The 15900-nt window shown below is 32.0% G+C and overlaps 1 protein-coding gene across 8 annotated transcripts in view; it reads left to right on the top strand.

The window, feature by feature from the left end:
* Pdfr (Pigment-dispersing factor receptor) overlaps window positions 1-15900 on the top strand; it is a 94547-nt gene that overhangs the window by 63064 nt on the left and 15583 nt on the right. For all 8 annotated transcript variants that reach the window (XR_012998047.1, XR_004234796.2, XR_012998046.1 and 5 more), the window contains exons 4-11: window positions 212-372; window positions 2643-2746; window positions 5270-5414; window positions 7404-7506; window positions 10587-10707; window positions 12576-12654; window positions 13313-13398; window positions 14037-14217. Coding sequence is in view for 5 of the 8 variants with exons in the window: in XM_031974200.2 (XP_031830060.1) it covers window positions 212-372; window positions 2643-2746; window positions 5270-5414; window positions 7404-7506; window positions 10587-10707; window positions 12576-12654; window positions 13313-13398; window positions 14037-14217 (980 nt within the window). In the remaining 3 variants the exon portion in view is untranslated. The remainder of the gene's footprint in view (window positions 1-211; window positions 373-2642; window positions 2747-5269; window positions 5415-7403; window positions 7507-10586; window positions 10708-12575; window positions 12655-13312; window positions 13399-14036; window positions 14218-15900) is intronic.

Below are 15900 nucleotides of genomic sequence, written 5' to 3'. Positions count from 1 at the left end.
TCATAATCTCATCGCATTGCCACACCAGTTGCACATTGTTAGAATCATCTCCATTCATTCTCAGGTACTCGTAATTGTCAGACGAGTTTGCGGACTCATCATTTGTCTTCCGAGGTGTTCAAATGGATCGATTTAGCTCCCTGGACGTGCTGCGTACGTGCACACACGCGCACACACACGCGGGAATTGAATGTGTTCGTTGTTTGCACAGAATCCGTGGAGAAGAAGTGTGGTTACAACGGCCGCTGGGAGGGTCAGAATGGAACCAGCAGCGAGGACTCGACACACGGGTGGGCAAACTACACGACCTGCTTCACCCCGGAAATGCTGATGTTACACGGGAAAGTTTACACGAACGATATCGAGGGCAACGTGAGTGTCAGACGATTAGATCACTCGAACTTAGATGGACCTTCATTTTTCTTTTCTCGTTAACTCCAACTGGGGGGTTAATCCTCTGTGGAGCTATCTCCTGCGTTGCATCGTAGTCAATTTACTGCTTAGTCAGGGATTTGTTTCCAACACCCTAGATTTACTATTTATTTAGTTACCATTCAGAAAATAGACTTTGCAAAACTGTAGAATGCATTTGGTAATTGGCGAACAAATTTGTTAAAAGTTCAATAAAAGTAATTAGCAGCGAAAGTTATGCAGTTAAAGGTTGGTCGAAAGTTAAATGGCAATACTTAACGTGAAAATTAATTTGTTGAATATTTTATTATTAAATTTATGTTGGAAGCGTTATTTATGAAAACAGTTATTAAAGAAAAGATTTTTAGGGCATACTATTTTGCATAAATTGTTTGCGCTAGAGAACCAAAGTTTTATAGAAGATATTCTTTCAAAGGTTACTATAAACTTTGCAAGTTATAACTTATTTCTTTTCTTTGGGGATTAACATTAGAATTAAACAACTGAAAATAAATCCTTTTAACACATTGCGTATTGGTAACGAGAAATCTCGTTTTTATATAAAGATACTTAGCTATGCAACTTTGTTAATTACCGCAGCATTTAAGAAAATATTAAATTTGATTCGAATTGATTATCTATTTAAAATATATTACATAACAATATAATATCTGAATTTTTGTATGTACAGTGATATAAGTTGATCTCACTGCAAATTGCTATCTGCACAATTCGGTTTTCTGAAAATTAGCTGGTACGCAATGTATTAAGCTTACTGTTTCGCAATTACTCTCAGATAATAAATAGATTTTTCTAAAGTCTGAACTGAAATATTTCATAAATGTTAAATATAAAAATAATGTTGATGTATTGAGATAATATAAAAGAATATCAATTAACAATCTTCAAAGGCTTGTATCAAGCAGCGAAGTCGCCTGTAACTTTCTTTCGAAATGCAATTTCCTCTTATCTCTCTCGACACTCGACCACAAGATCAATATTTCTATGGCGGTTGGATCACTGGTACTTTGGGATAAGAAAAGAGGTCGAAGACAGGACGTTGCATCTATATGTGATAGACAATTACGCTGTTAAAGTTTGGAGTGCCAGAGAAGTGGGCCAAATCGATTCGAGGCTTAGAAATGAGAAGAAATTAGCTTGCGAAGGGAATCGATGAGGCCCCTTCAGCTTTCTACCCTTTGTCAGTTCAGTAAAAAAACGAGAACTTTCTCCCTTTGTCCTCCGGTATAGAAATTTAATTGTATAAGTCGTGCTTAGTGCGGTATAAAATGCATTATATATGAATATGAAACACTCGAGGCTCGCATCTAATGTCAAGTCATTGATTTCTTGAGTAACGAGTAATTTGAATTACAAAATAGGATTAAGATACAGTGACCTGTATGTGGACATTAACAATGAAGTTATTAAAAATTATGCAACAGTTTTAAAACGAAATTTACTTTTGCTATTTGATTCGATAATGGAATAGAGTAAAGTGTATTTAATAGAATTAGACATGTATTATATTTAAATTTCTTCAATTTATTTTCTGTGTTATTAATATTATAATTATTATTAATTTTATTATTAAACATTATTATCATTATTAATTATATTAGTATTAGCTATTATTGTCAGTATTAATTGTATTATATTAGTATTCCATTATTAATTACATTAGTAAATATTAAGATTAATTAAAAATTGTTTTGCTTAATTTTCTGAGACCTTACGATTCAAAGACTAATATAAAAATAATATAAAAATTCTATTCCAGTCCCCAACAGGACAATATTTTACCTTTATCCTTTGTTCCAAAGATTTACACATATACTGCATTTGATGCACTTCGAAATGCATTCAGTGTCAAGCTCAAACTATTTATCTAAATTTGTGAAATTTATTTTCTAAAGAAGCAATAAATCAAACAGTAAAACATATTCTTATTGGTAAATACATTGATAGGTACTGCATCACGTAACTCCTATCCATTCATCGCGACACATGCGAATTTTTCCAAGCCCATTGGAGATGTAACTTCGAATCGTATATCATTTTTCTTCGAACCCCCGGGTATCTATAAATCATCACTTTTCATCTTTTCCATTCCTATTTCACACTGCGTACTACGGATCTGATATCGACACGACTGTCAATAACGTAGAACGCAGGGGAATGATTAATTCTACTACGTCTAATTCCTTTTTCTCTTTTTCATTTTTTCTCAGATGAAGATGGATATTGCAGAGAAGACCCGGACGTTGGAGTTCGTTGGTCTGAGCATTTCTTTGGTGGCGTTGCTCGTCTCTCTTGCCATATTCTGTCGGTTCAGGTACGCAACGAGAAGGAATTTTTATTTAATTATTCTTGAAACTCTGGCAAAACTTCAACATTTCGTCTGTTTCACAGGAAAATTTAATTAAACGTCTTCTTTGTTCATTACACGCTATTAAGATAACGCTGGATTTTCAAGAGAACAAAGAAATTTAACTAAATATCTCCCATCGGAGTTCTTCAATTGTTTTTTAATATCATAATCCGAGATTGTCATGTTCTTTGATAATTGCAAACATTAAAAATTAAACAGTAAAGATATTCCTCCTTTCAGTTTCTTAAGTTCCTTTTAACACCGTACAGGAACTTTCGTGTTCGTGAAAACACTTTTAATTAAGTTAAATAGTTAATGCTACCGTTCTTTATCTCTTTTGTATAATACTTGAAATTTATAAAAATTAGATGAAACATTTGCTTTCATAAAGCTCTCATTTCTTCTACAACACAAAGAACCTGTGATACTCTACGAAAATTAAAGAAGTCGAATTAAATATTAATTAAAAGACTTGAAAACTAGGTTTCTCGTTATAATGAATATTATAAGAAGTAGGTAATGGTTTGAAATTATATGTAAGTGTCTTCTAATTAATATTTAATTCGACTTTTTTCATTTTCATAGAGTATCACAGATTCTTTGTGCTATGGAAGAAATTAGAGGTTTATGAAAGGAAATGTTTCATCTAATTTTTATAAATTTCAAGTATTATACAAAGGAGATAAAGAACTGTGGCATTAAATATTTAACTAAATTAAAGGTATTTTCAAAGACATGAATGTTCCTGTACAGTGCACTCTTACATATAATTACAAAGCATTACCTACATTTTTTAATATTCATTATAACGAGAAACCTTGTTTTCAAGTAATCATACAAACTTTATCCGACATTTTCCCCTGCAATTATTCAACTTTTCCAATAACGTCAAGACAATTCTATTTCCCGGGGATATTAAAAAACATTGAATTAATCATTCCCCAGCACAGCTCTCTAACTTACTTCCAAACAATATTAATCATCATTGGGAGTCAAATTATATTCCGTCCCTTGCCACGAAATCAAAATTCAACGACACCATTACCTTATTCACATAAATAAAGAAATGTCGACGCACAGGCGCAAACAATTTCCTCGGAGATACCGGTAGTGCGCATTTATTCCATGAAACTGGGTTAAGCCTGTCCCAAGACACAACGGTAATGGAATGAACCATTCTAATGGCGTCAAAGATTTCAGAATGCATAAAGTCCTCCTAGTTAGCATGGAAACTGCTGCGTTGCCATTTCTCATCCGAACTTCGGGCCATGCTTAGCATGAAAATCATTTCCCTCCCGCTTAATTAGGCATTCATTGAAATATAAATTAGCTGGACAACAGAGATGCTATTCTTCTGTTTTTTTTATACCAAATCTGGCCGTACCATCGGTCAAATGATGGTTTTCAACCCTTTGAACTCTGTAGGCTCCAATATTGCACCAGTTCTAATATTAAATATTTGAATGAATTTTAAGAAAACTACCTCAAGATTATTAGATCTTCCAAATATAGAAAGTTTGTACTGAGAAGGGAATTAAAGGTCTAAGAAATGTTATAACATTATTAATTTTCAGTAGGACTACTATCAAAATTGGTAGGAGTTGCTGACATTTCACACTCGAAAGGAGACTCTCAGTCATCATTTGTTTTCATATAGTAAAGTTATGAAGTCTTACGTATAATATTAAACTTTGTATAATGCATCAATATGTGAAATATTGAAATAAAATAGATTTTTTTCTTAATTTGTGCATGCTTTCTCATTGTAGTTTCAAACAATGCTTTCTATCTTATGGGAAGTGTTGAACGTTTTTGGTGGAAAACTTCCGAGTGCAAAAGGTGGAAATTTGATTTAAAATTCTGCGTGTTCTTTCGTTCATTCATCACGTTGATTACCACGATGGTCACCGTTGATCGGAGCTTCCGAATGACTTGAAAACAATTATACCTCGTAAGATAATTGACATTCAATAAAACTGTTCAACAACGTAAATAAATAGATAGTAATGGAACTTAAGAATTGTAGTACGGAATAATTGATAATCATTTCTTTGTATCTTCGCTACAAGAGGAAAAATGACACGTAAAACGCTGAAGCTTTTCGTGGCAATCAACGTGTCAACTTTATATCGATTCCTGTATTGCTGGATTAACCAGTTTTCATCACGAAGGAATGGCAAGGTTTTCGATTGCGACGAGTATACTCGTCAGGAAGAAATCGCCAGGGTTGAGTTATGACGAGTATACTCGTCATGAAGAAATGTCAAGGTCTTGTGTTATGACGAGTATACTCGTCCACAAACAGCTAATTGATTAAGGAAATATTCATTTTCGAAACAACCAATTCTACATGTACACATTACTGAAATGAAAATTTTCGAAGAAACTATTTGTAGGTACGAACACGTGCACGTACCAGATCAAGGTACACACTTTTCAAAAAGGTCGCAAAACTAATCGAATGTGTTCGATATTCATGTGATTCAGATCCCTGAGGAACACCAGGACCAGAATACACAAGAACCTGTTCGTTGCGATGGTCGTCCAGGTTCTTATACGATTAACCGTGTACATAGACATTGAAATTCTGAGGAAGAAAACGTACGGAATTCAGAGGGGAATAGGGAACACTGTAAGTGGTTCTTAATGTTTATTCAGATAAACATGGTGTCTGTAGAATAAGACATTTGAACAGTATGATATCTTTTTACTATTTAAATGCCATTTTCAAATAAGCGTGCAGTAATTTATTCAATCTGAAGTTATTATCATTATTACATAAATTTTTCATGAATTAATTGAAATTATTATTATTATTATATAAATTTTTTATTAATAAATTCAAATAAATCAATTTTCTATATTATTTCAATATTTAACTATTGAATTAAATAATACTTTTTATTTCATTTGATACTTTAATTTGATCATTTTCCGCAAACAATTTTTTTCAACAATTTTGTATTCCATTGTCTTCATACTGCCAACCAAATTTGAGCATTATTTAATAATAATCATTTGCCTAATATGTCATTCAATTTAGTTGAATATCATCTTGAAATAGTCATGTCTTTCAAATATACATTACATATATTATTTTATATGAATTTTATACACAAAAATCGTGACTGAAACTACAATTTTCTGTCTAATCTTCAACTAAAAATCGTGTCTTTCGTTTTCACTTGTTTCTAATCTCAACAGATCCTTTCCATAATAATTCGTTCTGCTTCCAACCATAATCACATACGTGACAAATAAGACCACAATCAATTTATTAATTACTCACCAGCAAAACAGTAAGAAAAATTCTCAAAATCCACAGGTAACGTACATTTCTCAACAATAGAAATTCAACTCTCAAAGAGCATTCCTCCAATTCACAGCAACGAACAATCTCTCGATTTAAAATATCCTCGCATCCCCTAGTCCCATTAAAAATATTTATAATCCTTCCAGACACGTAAGTACCTAACTTTGACATAAAAAAGATCCAAAGATTATTCCATCGTTCGTAATAAGAAGGACCTTTCGAACTACTTTCTAATTAGACTGATCGTCTTCGCGTTTCTCCCTTTCGCTGAACTTTCTCTCTTTGCCAATGCAGCTCTTTTTTCTCGTCGCTCCGTTCTCTAGAGTCCAGGAACGAACGTGTATTTGACTGAAATTATCTGTAAGTCGGGTTATCCTTTGCTCCGCTGCATATAGACCCTTGAATTAGCAAACTGTGCTCACTGTATAGAGTGTCCCAGCTGGAGGAGGCCACCTAAATTCCGATGCCCGCTTAAATGTCACCAAGACTTGGAAACCAATAGTGAAATTCTCGCGAGCAGGGTACAGGTTTTTGATTCAACCACGACTCGACGAAGTGAGAGCAGATATAACGAGAAAATTTCATTTTGAATCATTCTCACCTTATATTTATGAATGCAACACCAATGGATTGCTGGGATTCTTCCAATTAAAATGAGACGACACAAATCAGACGAGTTTCATCGATTTCGAAAATTCGTATCTTCAATTTTCTGATTCATTTTGAACGGGTGAAATCAGTCCGATTTATATCTTGTTTGGACTCGTTCTAATCGGAAGAATCTCGACTATCTGTTAATGCTACAATTATAAACATACGACGAAACTGACTGCAACTGAAATTTTCTTTGTTGAATGTTTACTTTTCATAATCATGGTATTTTATTGATGTGCATCTATTTTCTTTCTTTTCATTGTACTCTATCCTTGCCTACTGAGATGAAGCTTCGTCGAGCTCGAAAACTGAGTGATAGAAAAGGAATGAGAGTGAGTCTTAGAAATTTAACTGGATTCTAGTGACATTTAAGCGGGCATTCGTTTACTGTATTATAAAAAGAAGCTCTAAACATAATCAGTAATCTTTTCTATTATTTCCAGTGGAATACCAATAAAATAATATTTTACTCTAGGATATTGATTAGAGTCAATTAAATCATGATATAGGGCCTTTCCATAACCTAAAACACTGAGGAGATATTTAGGTGGCCTGTTTTAGCTGAGACACTATAGGAGCTGAATATGGGTTGCAGCAGAGAAGAAGGTCTGAGCTTGAAGTCCACTCGAAAAAAATACGTTCTTTCGTTTGCAGCCTGTCCTCTGCGAGGCCAGCTACGCTCTGCTCGAGTACGCCAAAACCGCCATGTTCATGTGGATGTTTATAGAAGGCTTGTTCCTCCACAACATGGTCACCGGTGAGTTTACACAACGTTGATCACCTAATCGTTCTCCTTACCAGATTAACACGTTGAACGCCGCATCATTTTGTAATAATTTGAGGTTTATATCAGAGGTGCAGAGGGCAGAAAAAGTAAAATTACTATGGAAATAAGAAGTACGTTTGTTGTGATACGGTTTGAAATACAAGATCTATATTACGCGATGGTTCGGCTGTGACAGTGCAGCCCCGCTTTCGCTAGCGATGGGACACTTAATTTATGGTTCACCATCGGGCCACGTGCTTTAACCAGTTAACTGTGGCAAAGCGCCCACCAGTGTGTCGCGATAATCAAGCGATGACAGGTATAGTCGTCAAACACAGAGTAAGTGGCGCTGTTGAAATATTGGGTCAAAAAGACGACTTTATTTTAGAAAATGAACAATTTTATTAGTGATATTTACACAGTCGCTCAACGTGAACTTACATTTATACATAATGAACGGCAAACATAGAAAAAAGAATCAAATATTTATAGGTTTTGATACATCAAGTAACTCAACTCAAATTATTTATAATTTTCACTTGTTTGTTTTATTTCGTCTTGACCTCTGAACATTTTAAACATATTAAAATTTACGAATATAATTTAGTTTTCGCCAGAATCACAATTTAAATATCAAATTGTAACAAAATTTTACGCATGACGGATATAATCGTCATGACATAAAATTCTGCCACATGCTTAACTGGTTAAGCACTTTATAATGAAAAAATGTAATATTAAATCATTTGATTGAATTGCATTGTTATTATTTCAAGTTCCTTTAGCCGAATGTCACCACATTAACTAGCATTATTTATAATATAGAAATGCTTTCAAATAATCATCTTTTAATTGAGTGAACTAGTAATTCGATTTGGTTGGGGGTCACCGGTGACCCATGATTTCAGCGTGTTAAAGGAGTACCACACTTAAAGACATTCTAAACATGGGTCAACTTTAGGAATTTTTTTGTTAATAACTACTAAGTGAAAGTTTCTGATTTTTTCTGGATCTGTAACTGTGATTTTCCACTTAATATTTTTTCCAAGCCAAAATGTTACAAAATGGTTTAGTTATTCGCTAACACTCCTTTTCGTAAAACATCCATCGTTAGCGGATCGCAAACAACTGAAACATACAAAGGCAATAATTTTTGTGGATTTACAGACAGAAATATATTATCTAAAATATAGCTTACGGATCTTCCGAAGTTTTAATTATTATAGAAACGGCGAGCCCTTGAAACGCAGAAACCTGTTTTCACCTCAAGAGATTAGCTTCAAATGTTTATAAAATTAAATAATTTATATATTTAAGGAATCGTGACGAAAATTTCAAAACGGTTTGAAGAATCCAATTATTATTACTGTCTTTTATCGTAAATTAAATATTATTCTTCTATTATCAATGGTTAATCTCTGAAGCAAACGTAAACATAGAATGAACATAAAAAATCGTTCTTTCCCTAATCAATTATTAACGATAAAGCAGTCGTGTCGATCATGGTCAAGAAATTAATCATAGGACAAGGGAATCAAACGTCAAGCCCCGCGCCTTAAGCGGAGTAATTTGCGTCTGAATGAAATAATAGTTAATTAACTGGTCTAATATTGTTATTTCTGACCTCTATGAACGTCAGATACTGTTGCGTGCACACAAAGGGTTAGATTGTAGAGGGGGAGGGGTGTATGAATATTGATCATGCTAGTAGACCATATTATATTCATATTATGCTCCCATATTGAGATAAAAATGATATATATCCTTGCGCATACTGTTTGATACGAAAGGTTCGAAGAGTACGTGTACCATCTATTTGAATTATATAAGGTCAGTGAATTTATTGAATCTAATAGACGTTATATTCTGAACACACGTTATATGTTCCACTTCATAAGACTAATTTGTTTCTTGTCGAGGAATATAATATGGAATTAATGTTCGTGGTTTTTTGTAAACTATTTTAATTAAAGAGTATATAGACTATACATGTGTATATTATTTATTTAAATTATATACAATGAATGGGTTTATTGAAACTGATAGACTTTGTGTTCTGAACTCATGTATACGCACACATCATAAACTTGACTTGTTTTTAGTTGAGGAAATTAATATGCAAATAATGTTCACGTATTTATGCAATCTATTTTAATTATTGAGTACAAAGACTCTGTGTGTGTGTGTGTGTGTGTGTGTGTGTGTGTGTTTACATGTGTGTTGTTTATTTAGATTATTATTAGGTTTATTAAGATTAGTACACTTTACGTCCTCGACACATTGTATGCATAAAATGCCATACATATTAATTAGTATTTATATTATCATTTAAGCATTAAGTTTGAATATTTATAGTAGACTCCGTTAAAGTCAACAAATTCATTGAGCCTGATCTCTACTTTGTTCTTATTTTAATAATCTGTGAAATGTCTTTAATAATCTGTGTCGAAATGAAAGCAAAATTAATAAAATTTATGTAGATTTATCTAATAAATGTTCCATAATATTTTTACATTAATAAGGGTTAAATGGAGTCTTTAATAATTGAAATCAAACTTAACCAAATTCCTTTGAATTTGCGAGAAACATTCCTTAACATTTTTATACCAATAAGGGATAAATAAACTCTTCAATAATACAAATGAAAATTAACCAAATTTCTTTGAATTTAATTGGCAAACATTCTACAATACATATAAAACAATAACAGTTAAATGATATCTTTAAGAATCTGGATCAAAATGAACCAAGCGATCACCGCCAAAAACTATAGAGAGAAAATTTAAGGTCAATGTCAGTATTCAAGGATAAATCAGTGTCGCTGCGAATCGTTCTAAATCAAAGGACATTGATTCACAGCAGCGAGTACGTTTGAAGTCCGTTTAAGTATGCGAAAATTAAACATTTCTCAGTGCGACGCGCATACATCCCCGAGTTTTTCCCCGCGGAAAGACAGGTTCGCGTTTGATTAAAAATTCCTGATTCTCCGACCTTCCGGCTAGAATTAAAGATGCGTCCGTCATTGTTAAGCGTTACCTCCATTTTTCACGCGCCGATTCTGTTTGTCGCAGTGACGGTGTTCCAAGAGACGTCTTACTACCGGATGTACCGTTTCATCGGCTGGGGATGTCCTGTTGTGATGACCTTAGTCTGGGCAGTCATCACGGCGTTCTACTATCACCCGAAGTCAAAGTAAGATTTTTTGTTTATTCGTTTTATTAATTTAATTATCTGTAACCTTTACGTTAAATTTTAACTCACTCTCCTCAATTGTAATATTTTCTTCAAATACATCTTCTAAACAAAATATTAGAGAAATGAGACTGAAACGAGTCATTGAGTTCCCAAATATAATGTCGTAATTTGTAGTTTCTAATAACAATGTGTATAGGATTAATTTCATTTTCATTATGTAAAATATAGGATGACGACCGTCACAAATATGTGACGCTGGTAGCGAACGTGTTAAGTAAGGGATCTTTTACCTTTAACTTTAAGTAAGGGATCCGTCAAATCTCGAGAAATATATTGTTCTAATTTTTATAGGAACTTGCAAGTAAATCACTCCAATTGCTCTGTAGTTTTTGTTTTAATGAAATTCAATGTCACGATGTACGATATCCTATAAAGTTATCAAAAGAAGTTTAACTGTAAAATGTTATTACAAGAATGTTTTCTTTGAAAGTGGAACAAGTCTATTCGCAGCTAAAAAAATCGTTCAGTTTCTTTGACAATCTTATTAATTATTATGTATACTAGAATTCAACAAGTTCACGGTTTTATAAACACAACCCGAATTGATTAACGTGTGCCAATATTTTTCAGTTGATACAGACGCAAAGCCTTAAATACCTTAACACTGAAACTACCGGACAGGTCAAATTGACCCACTTCAGAATGTTTATTTTGCAAGCATTTAAATTATGAAGGCATTTCTGTCGGAGACTTTAAATTAAATTTTTGCATTTGTACAGATACAAAACTAGGATACCGTTCGAATCTCATGAAATGTATTGTTTTAATTCTTATATGGAATTAGGAATTCGACACTCCAATTACTCGGTAGTTTTAGTGTTAACGGATGTTGTCTTACAGGGGTCTATATAAAATATCGTGAATTTTGAAACCAGTGACATTTTCGTTATGTAGGTGATATTATTGCTATGTGGAGGTGTTTAAACAAGTAAAAATAAATAAATACAAATTGTTTCATTAGTTGGTAGAAACGAGAATAGTTAATATTAATAGGTAATTAATAACTTAATTTTATACTTTTTATAGTTAATTTGGAAAAGAGGGGGCTAACTTCACATTCCTCTTGTAACTTTGATACGATATTAAAAAATATTGATGAAAAGAATATAGTTTAGTGTTAACCCTTAGTTACTACAAAAATTCTAATTTATACAACTATTTTAAAAAATCTTGGGATCCTTGCAAATTTTGCAAACCAAATAATCAATGTTGTTTATTTATCTTAGTATTCCAATTTTATTAATGTAATTGTAATTTTAATTGATGAATTAATCTGTTAATAATGACTTTAAATTCTAGTGTAAAATTATTTAATTAATGCCCTAACAATATGCTTTTATCAATTTCCTCAACATTCGTTCCATGAACTCAATTACTTTGATAAAGAGAGACTTATTTTATAATTAGAATTTAAATGTCTATATAGAAAAAAATACAAAATGGAGGAGCTGGTGCCAACTATCTATAAAATAGGTTTCTAATTTTTTATTTGAAATTCGAAGCAAGTAATTTCACCACGTGGAATTGTTTATTGTTAATTTAATATTGAATACATGCCTGGTATGAAAAGGTAAACTTTTTATGTGGTATTACAAATTACAATCGATATTATGCACATATTGATTGGTTAAGTAATTTAATATTCCAAGCGATATTATAAGATCATGAATTTAATGTATAAATCAGCATTATAAATAGTGTTACATAAATATTTATTTAATGAAAGAATCAATATTGCAAATAACATTACGTGAACCAGATATCGAAAATGAAAATGAGATTTATGCACGTTGAAAAAATGTTAGGTTTTCCAGATGTTGGTCCGGGTACAATTTGTCTTCCTACTTTTGGATCCTCGAGGGACCTAGGTTCGCGGTGATATTGGTGAGAACATTTTCGAGATCTCTGTGATCACAGGAAATCTTGATAATGTATGATCCTCAGCGCATGATATTCCAGGATCCCATTTGATATTCAGTTCCAAATGTTTCTCCTTTTACTTGTGACCATTATCAAGATTTTCTCATTCTTAAATTATTGATTATAACGTAGAAATTAATGAATGAAAACTTTGTTTCAAAAGATTTATCATTTTTAAATGAATAACAGTGATTCATATATTAACAAGTAGAAATTTATTTTAAAAGATTTACTATTTATAAATTAATAACAATAATCTACACATTAACGAATGTACAAAATTTAAATTAATAATTGCATCTGTATATTAATTAATCGAACTACTTATAAAATTTACTTCATTTCGCAGAATGCTTACATTTCTTTATTCTGTAGAATGGTACATTCTGTAAAATAAATTTCCAGTTTCATTCTGACAAACTTCTGTGAAAAAATATTGCTCAAGGACTTTGTATCTCGTGTAATCATTGATATACAATATTATGACATAAAAATTTATAAGGAATAATTTCTTGCCGTGAATCGCTGCATCAATATATGTTAATCATTCGTATTCATGAAAATCTGAACACCTGCGGTATTTAGAGATGCTGCACACTGGATATTGATTTCAATTCCACAGCTCAATTTTCTGTTCCTGCTGAACATCGTGAGGGTGCTCGTGCTGAAACTGCGGCAGAGTCATACCAGCGAGATCGAGCAAGTTCTGTACGTAAATTCCAGCACGTCAACCTAAATAAATAAATCAGTGAAATTGAATGAATAAAACAAATAAAATGTACAAATATATCATGTATAAATCTAAAACAATTAAAAACGAAATAAATAAATGAAATCATCATTTGAAAAACATTATTCTGTAAAGAAAACAACAAACAGTATTTGCCAATTTTATTCGTTCTCTTAATCTGTTGTAGAATCCATAACCAAATGAGACTTTGAGGTCACTTATCAATATATCGATATTTGGTCAATTTATTTAATTTTTCACTGTAAACTGACTAATGAAATAGACTAAGTAACTGAATAACTAAATTAAGCTTTTATATACACGAGTGCAAACTTTATATATCATTGTAACTCTAGAATTATGAAACACGTGAGTTATAAAAAAGGTTATCAAAGCTATTGAATTTATTTTGTTAATTTGTATTTAGAGAATAATATCTGTAGATTTCACCGATCAATTTTTGATAAGCACAATTTTTTTAAATCAGATTGTAGGGGGTTTGATCTTATTTCCATCGAAAAGGGAATGGAGAAACGGTTTGACACTCGGAGAAACATGAAACAAAAGAAAGAAGAAAAATGTTTCGATTGTTCTAACGACATTTGTTCCTTTTCAGGAAAGCTGTCAGAGCAGCTGTGGTGCTTCTGCCATTGCTAGGCATCACGAACGTCCTGTTCATGATTGAGGTGCCGTTGCACAACGTGAAGAAGTTCGCCCTGTGGTCTTATTCCACTCATTTCCTGCAGTCGTTTCAGGGCCTCTTTATCGCGACCCTTTATTGCTTCCTAAACGGAGAGGTGAGAATTATTTTAACAATTGCTTTGCAGTTTGTGCTCAAAGGTATTTACCGACAAATTTTGTAGAAATGCACGAAGGTATTTATTGACAAACTGTGCAGACATACACAAAGGTATTTACTGAAACATTTTGCAGGAACACACAAAGATATTTACTAGAAAATTTTGTAGAAATACACAAAGATATTTATTGAAAAGTTTCGTAGAAATATACAAAGACATTTATTGGAAAATTTTATAGAAATATACAAAGGTATTTACTAGAAAACTTTGTACAAATACAAAAATGTGAAAGATTATTAATTTATCCTATTGTTGAATTTAAAGAATCAAAAATTGCACTGGAACTCCATTTTCTTCTGCAATGAATTCTGTGGGCGATAAAAGAAATGGGTTTGCGTTACATTTACATTAACTTTTAATTTTACAGCTTTGGAAGATTTTTGTACCCTTTGAACCCATGAAAATCTGCAGTATAATTATTAACTGCAGATTTTATTTCTGTCATATTAATATTTCATTGAAAGTCCACGAAATTTTAATAACAGAACATTTCATATAAATTTTATCATAATATAAAATAAAATTTATTAACAATAAAGGAAATAACAAACTTAATATCAGACCTACTTAACATTTCCATTTCTAATAGAATTTTGAAAGATACAAATGAAAAAACTGTAGTAAAAATTAAGTGAAATCTTTGAAAACACATTAATGTGTAACACAGTTAAATAAAGTTAATTGTTAGCATCATTTCCATTTAATAATGCGTTACCATTTAACTCTGATTTCTGTAAAATCACTTTGTAAACATTTATATTTACATTTGATTCGTATAACTTTATAAAATTATTTAAATTTCTGTAAAGTCTCTTTGTGGAAATTTATGTTACGAATTTATTTTCAAACTGCCTCAGGTGAAGTTTGTTTGTTCTTGTCCTTTGATGTGCACAGAATTATTGTGTAAAACTGGACGAGGAAAATTCTATCGAAAATAAAACACAATTAAAAGGTAACGACTTTGTAATTAAAGTACCATTTCATCGGGTTTCCCTGTTTGTTCGACAACTTAATGATTAATGCCTCGTGGTGATTACGTCCGGCACGAATGATGAAGTGGGAACCGATCATGCATTATGCATAGGGAACGCTGCCGGAGTAAACAATACACTCTTGGGGATACCTTGGACCACTGCGAGGCTAGACGGAAACGTTAACAATGGAATTTATCTGATACGATCGATCTCGAAAAAAATGAAATTCTGATCAGTTTGTTCCTCTGAATTCAAGCAATTTTTCTTTCATTTGTTATGCAACAGCTTGGAATAAATGGATAGTGAAAGCGTTTCTCAAAGACATTTTTCTTAAATAATATCACTTTCAAAAATAAAAGGAATTAATTGTTTGAAATAAATTGTAAAAATAATGGAGCCAGTATTTTGAAAGTGTAACAGTAAGTTAGAATCTGTTGATGTTAAAGATATTAAAATGTTGAGTTTGAAAGGTATATAAAAATTCTGTTTGCCAATGATTGGTTAATATTTTGAAAATGAAATTAAAATAAGGTGTAGATTTTTAAGGAATTTTCTTTGGAAGCAATACTCCTTAAATTTGGAAGAAAATATTGTGTCACGTAATTTGGAAAAGTATTACTAACTTACAGTATAAGAAACGATGTGA

The sequence above is a fragment of the Nomia melanderi genome, chromosome 2, assembly GCF_051020985.1.
Source record: "Nomia melanderi isolate GNS246 chromosome 2, iyNomMela1, whole genome shotgun sequence".
In the NCBI taxonomy this organism is placed as follows: Eukaryota; Metazoa; Arthropoda; class Insecta; order Hymenoptera; family Halictidae; genus Nomia; species Nomia melanderi.
The sequence above is the reverse complement of the archived record's forward strand: the minus strand, read 5'-3'. Positions and strand labels throughout refer to the sequence as shown.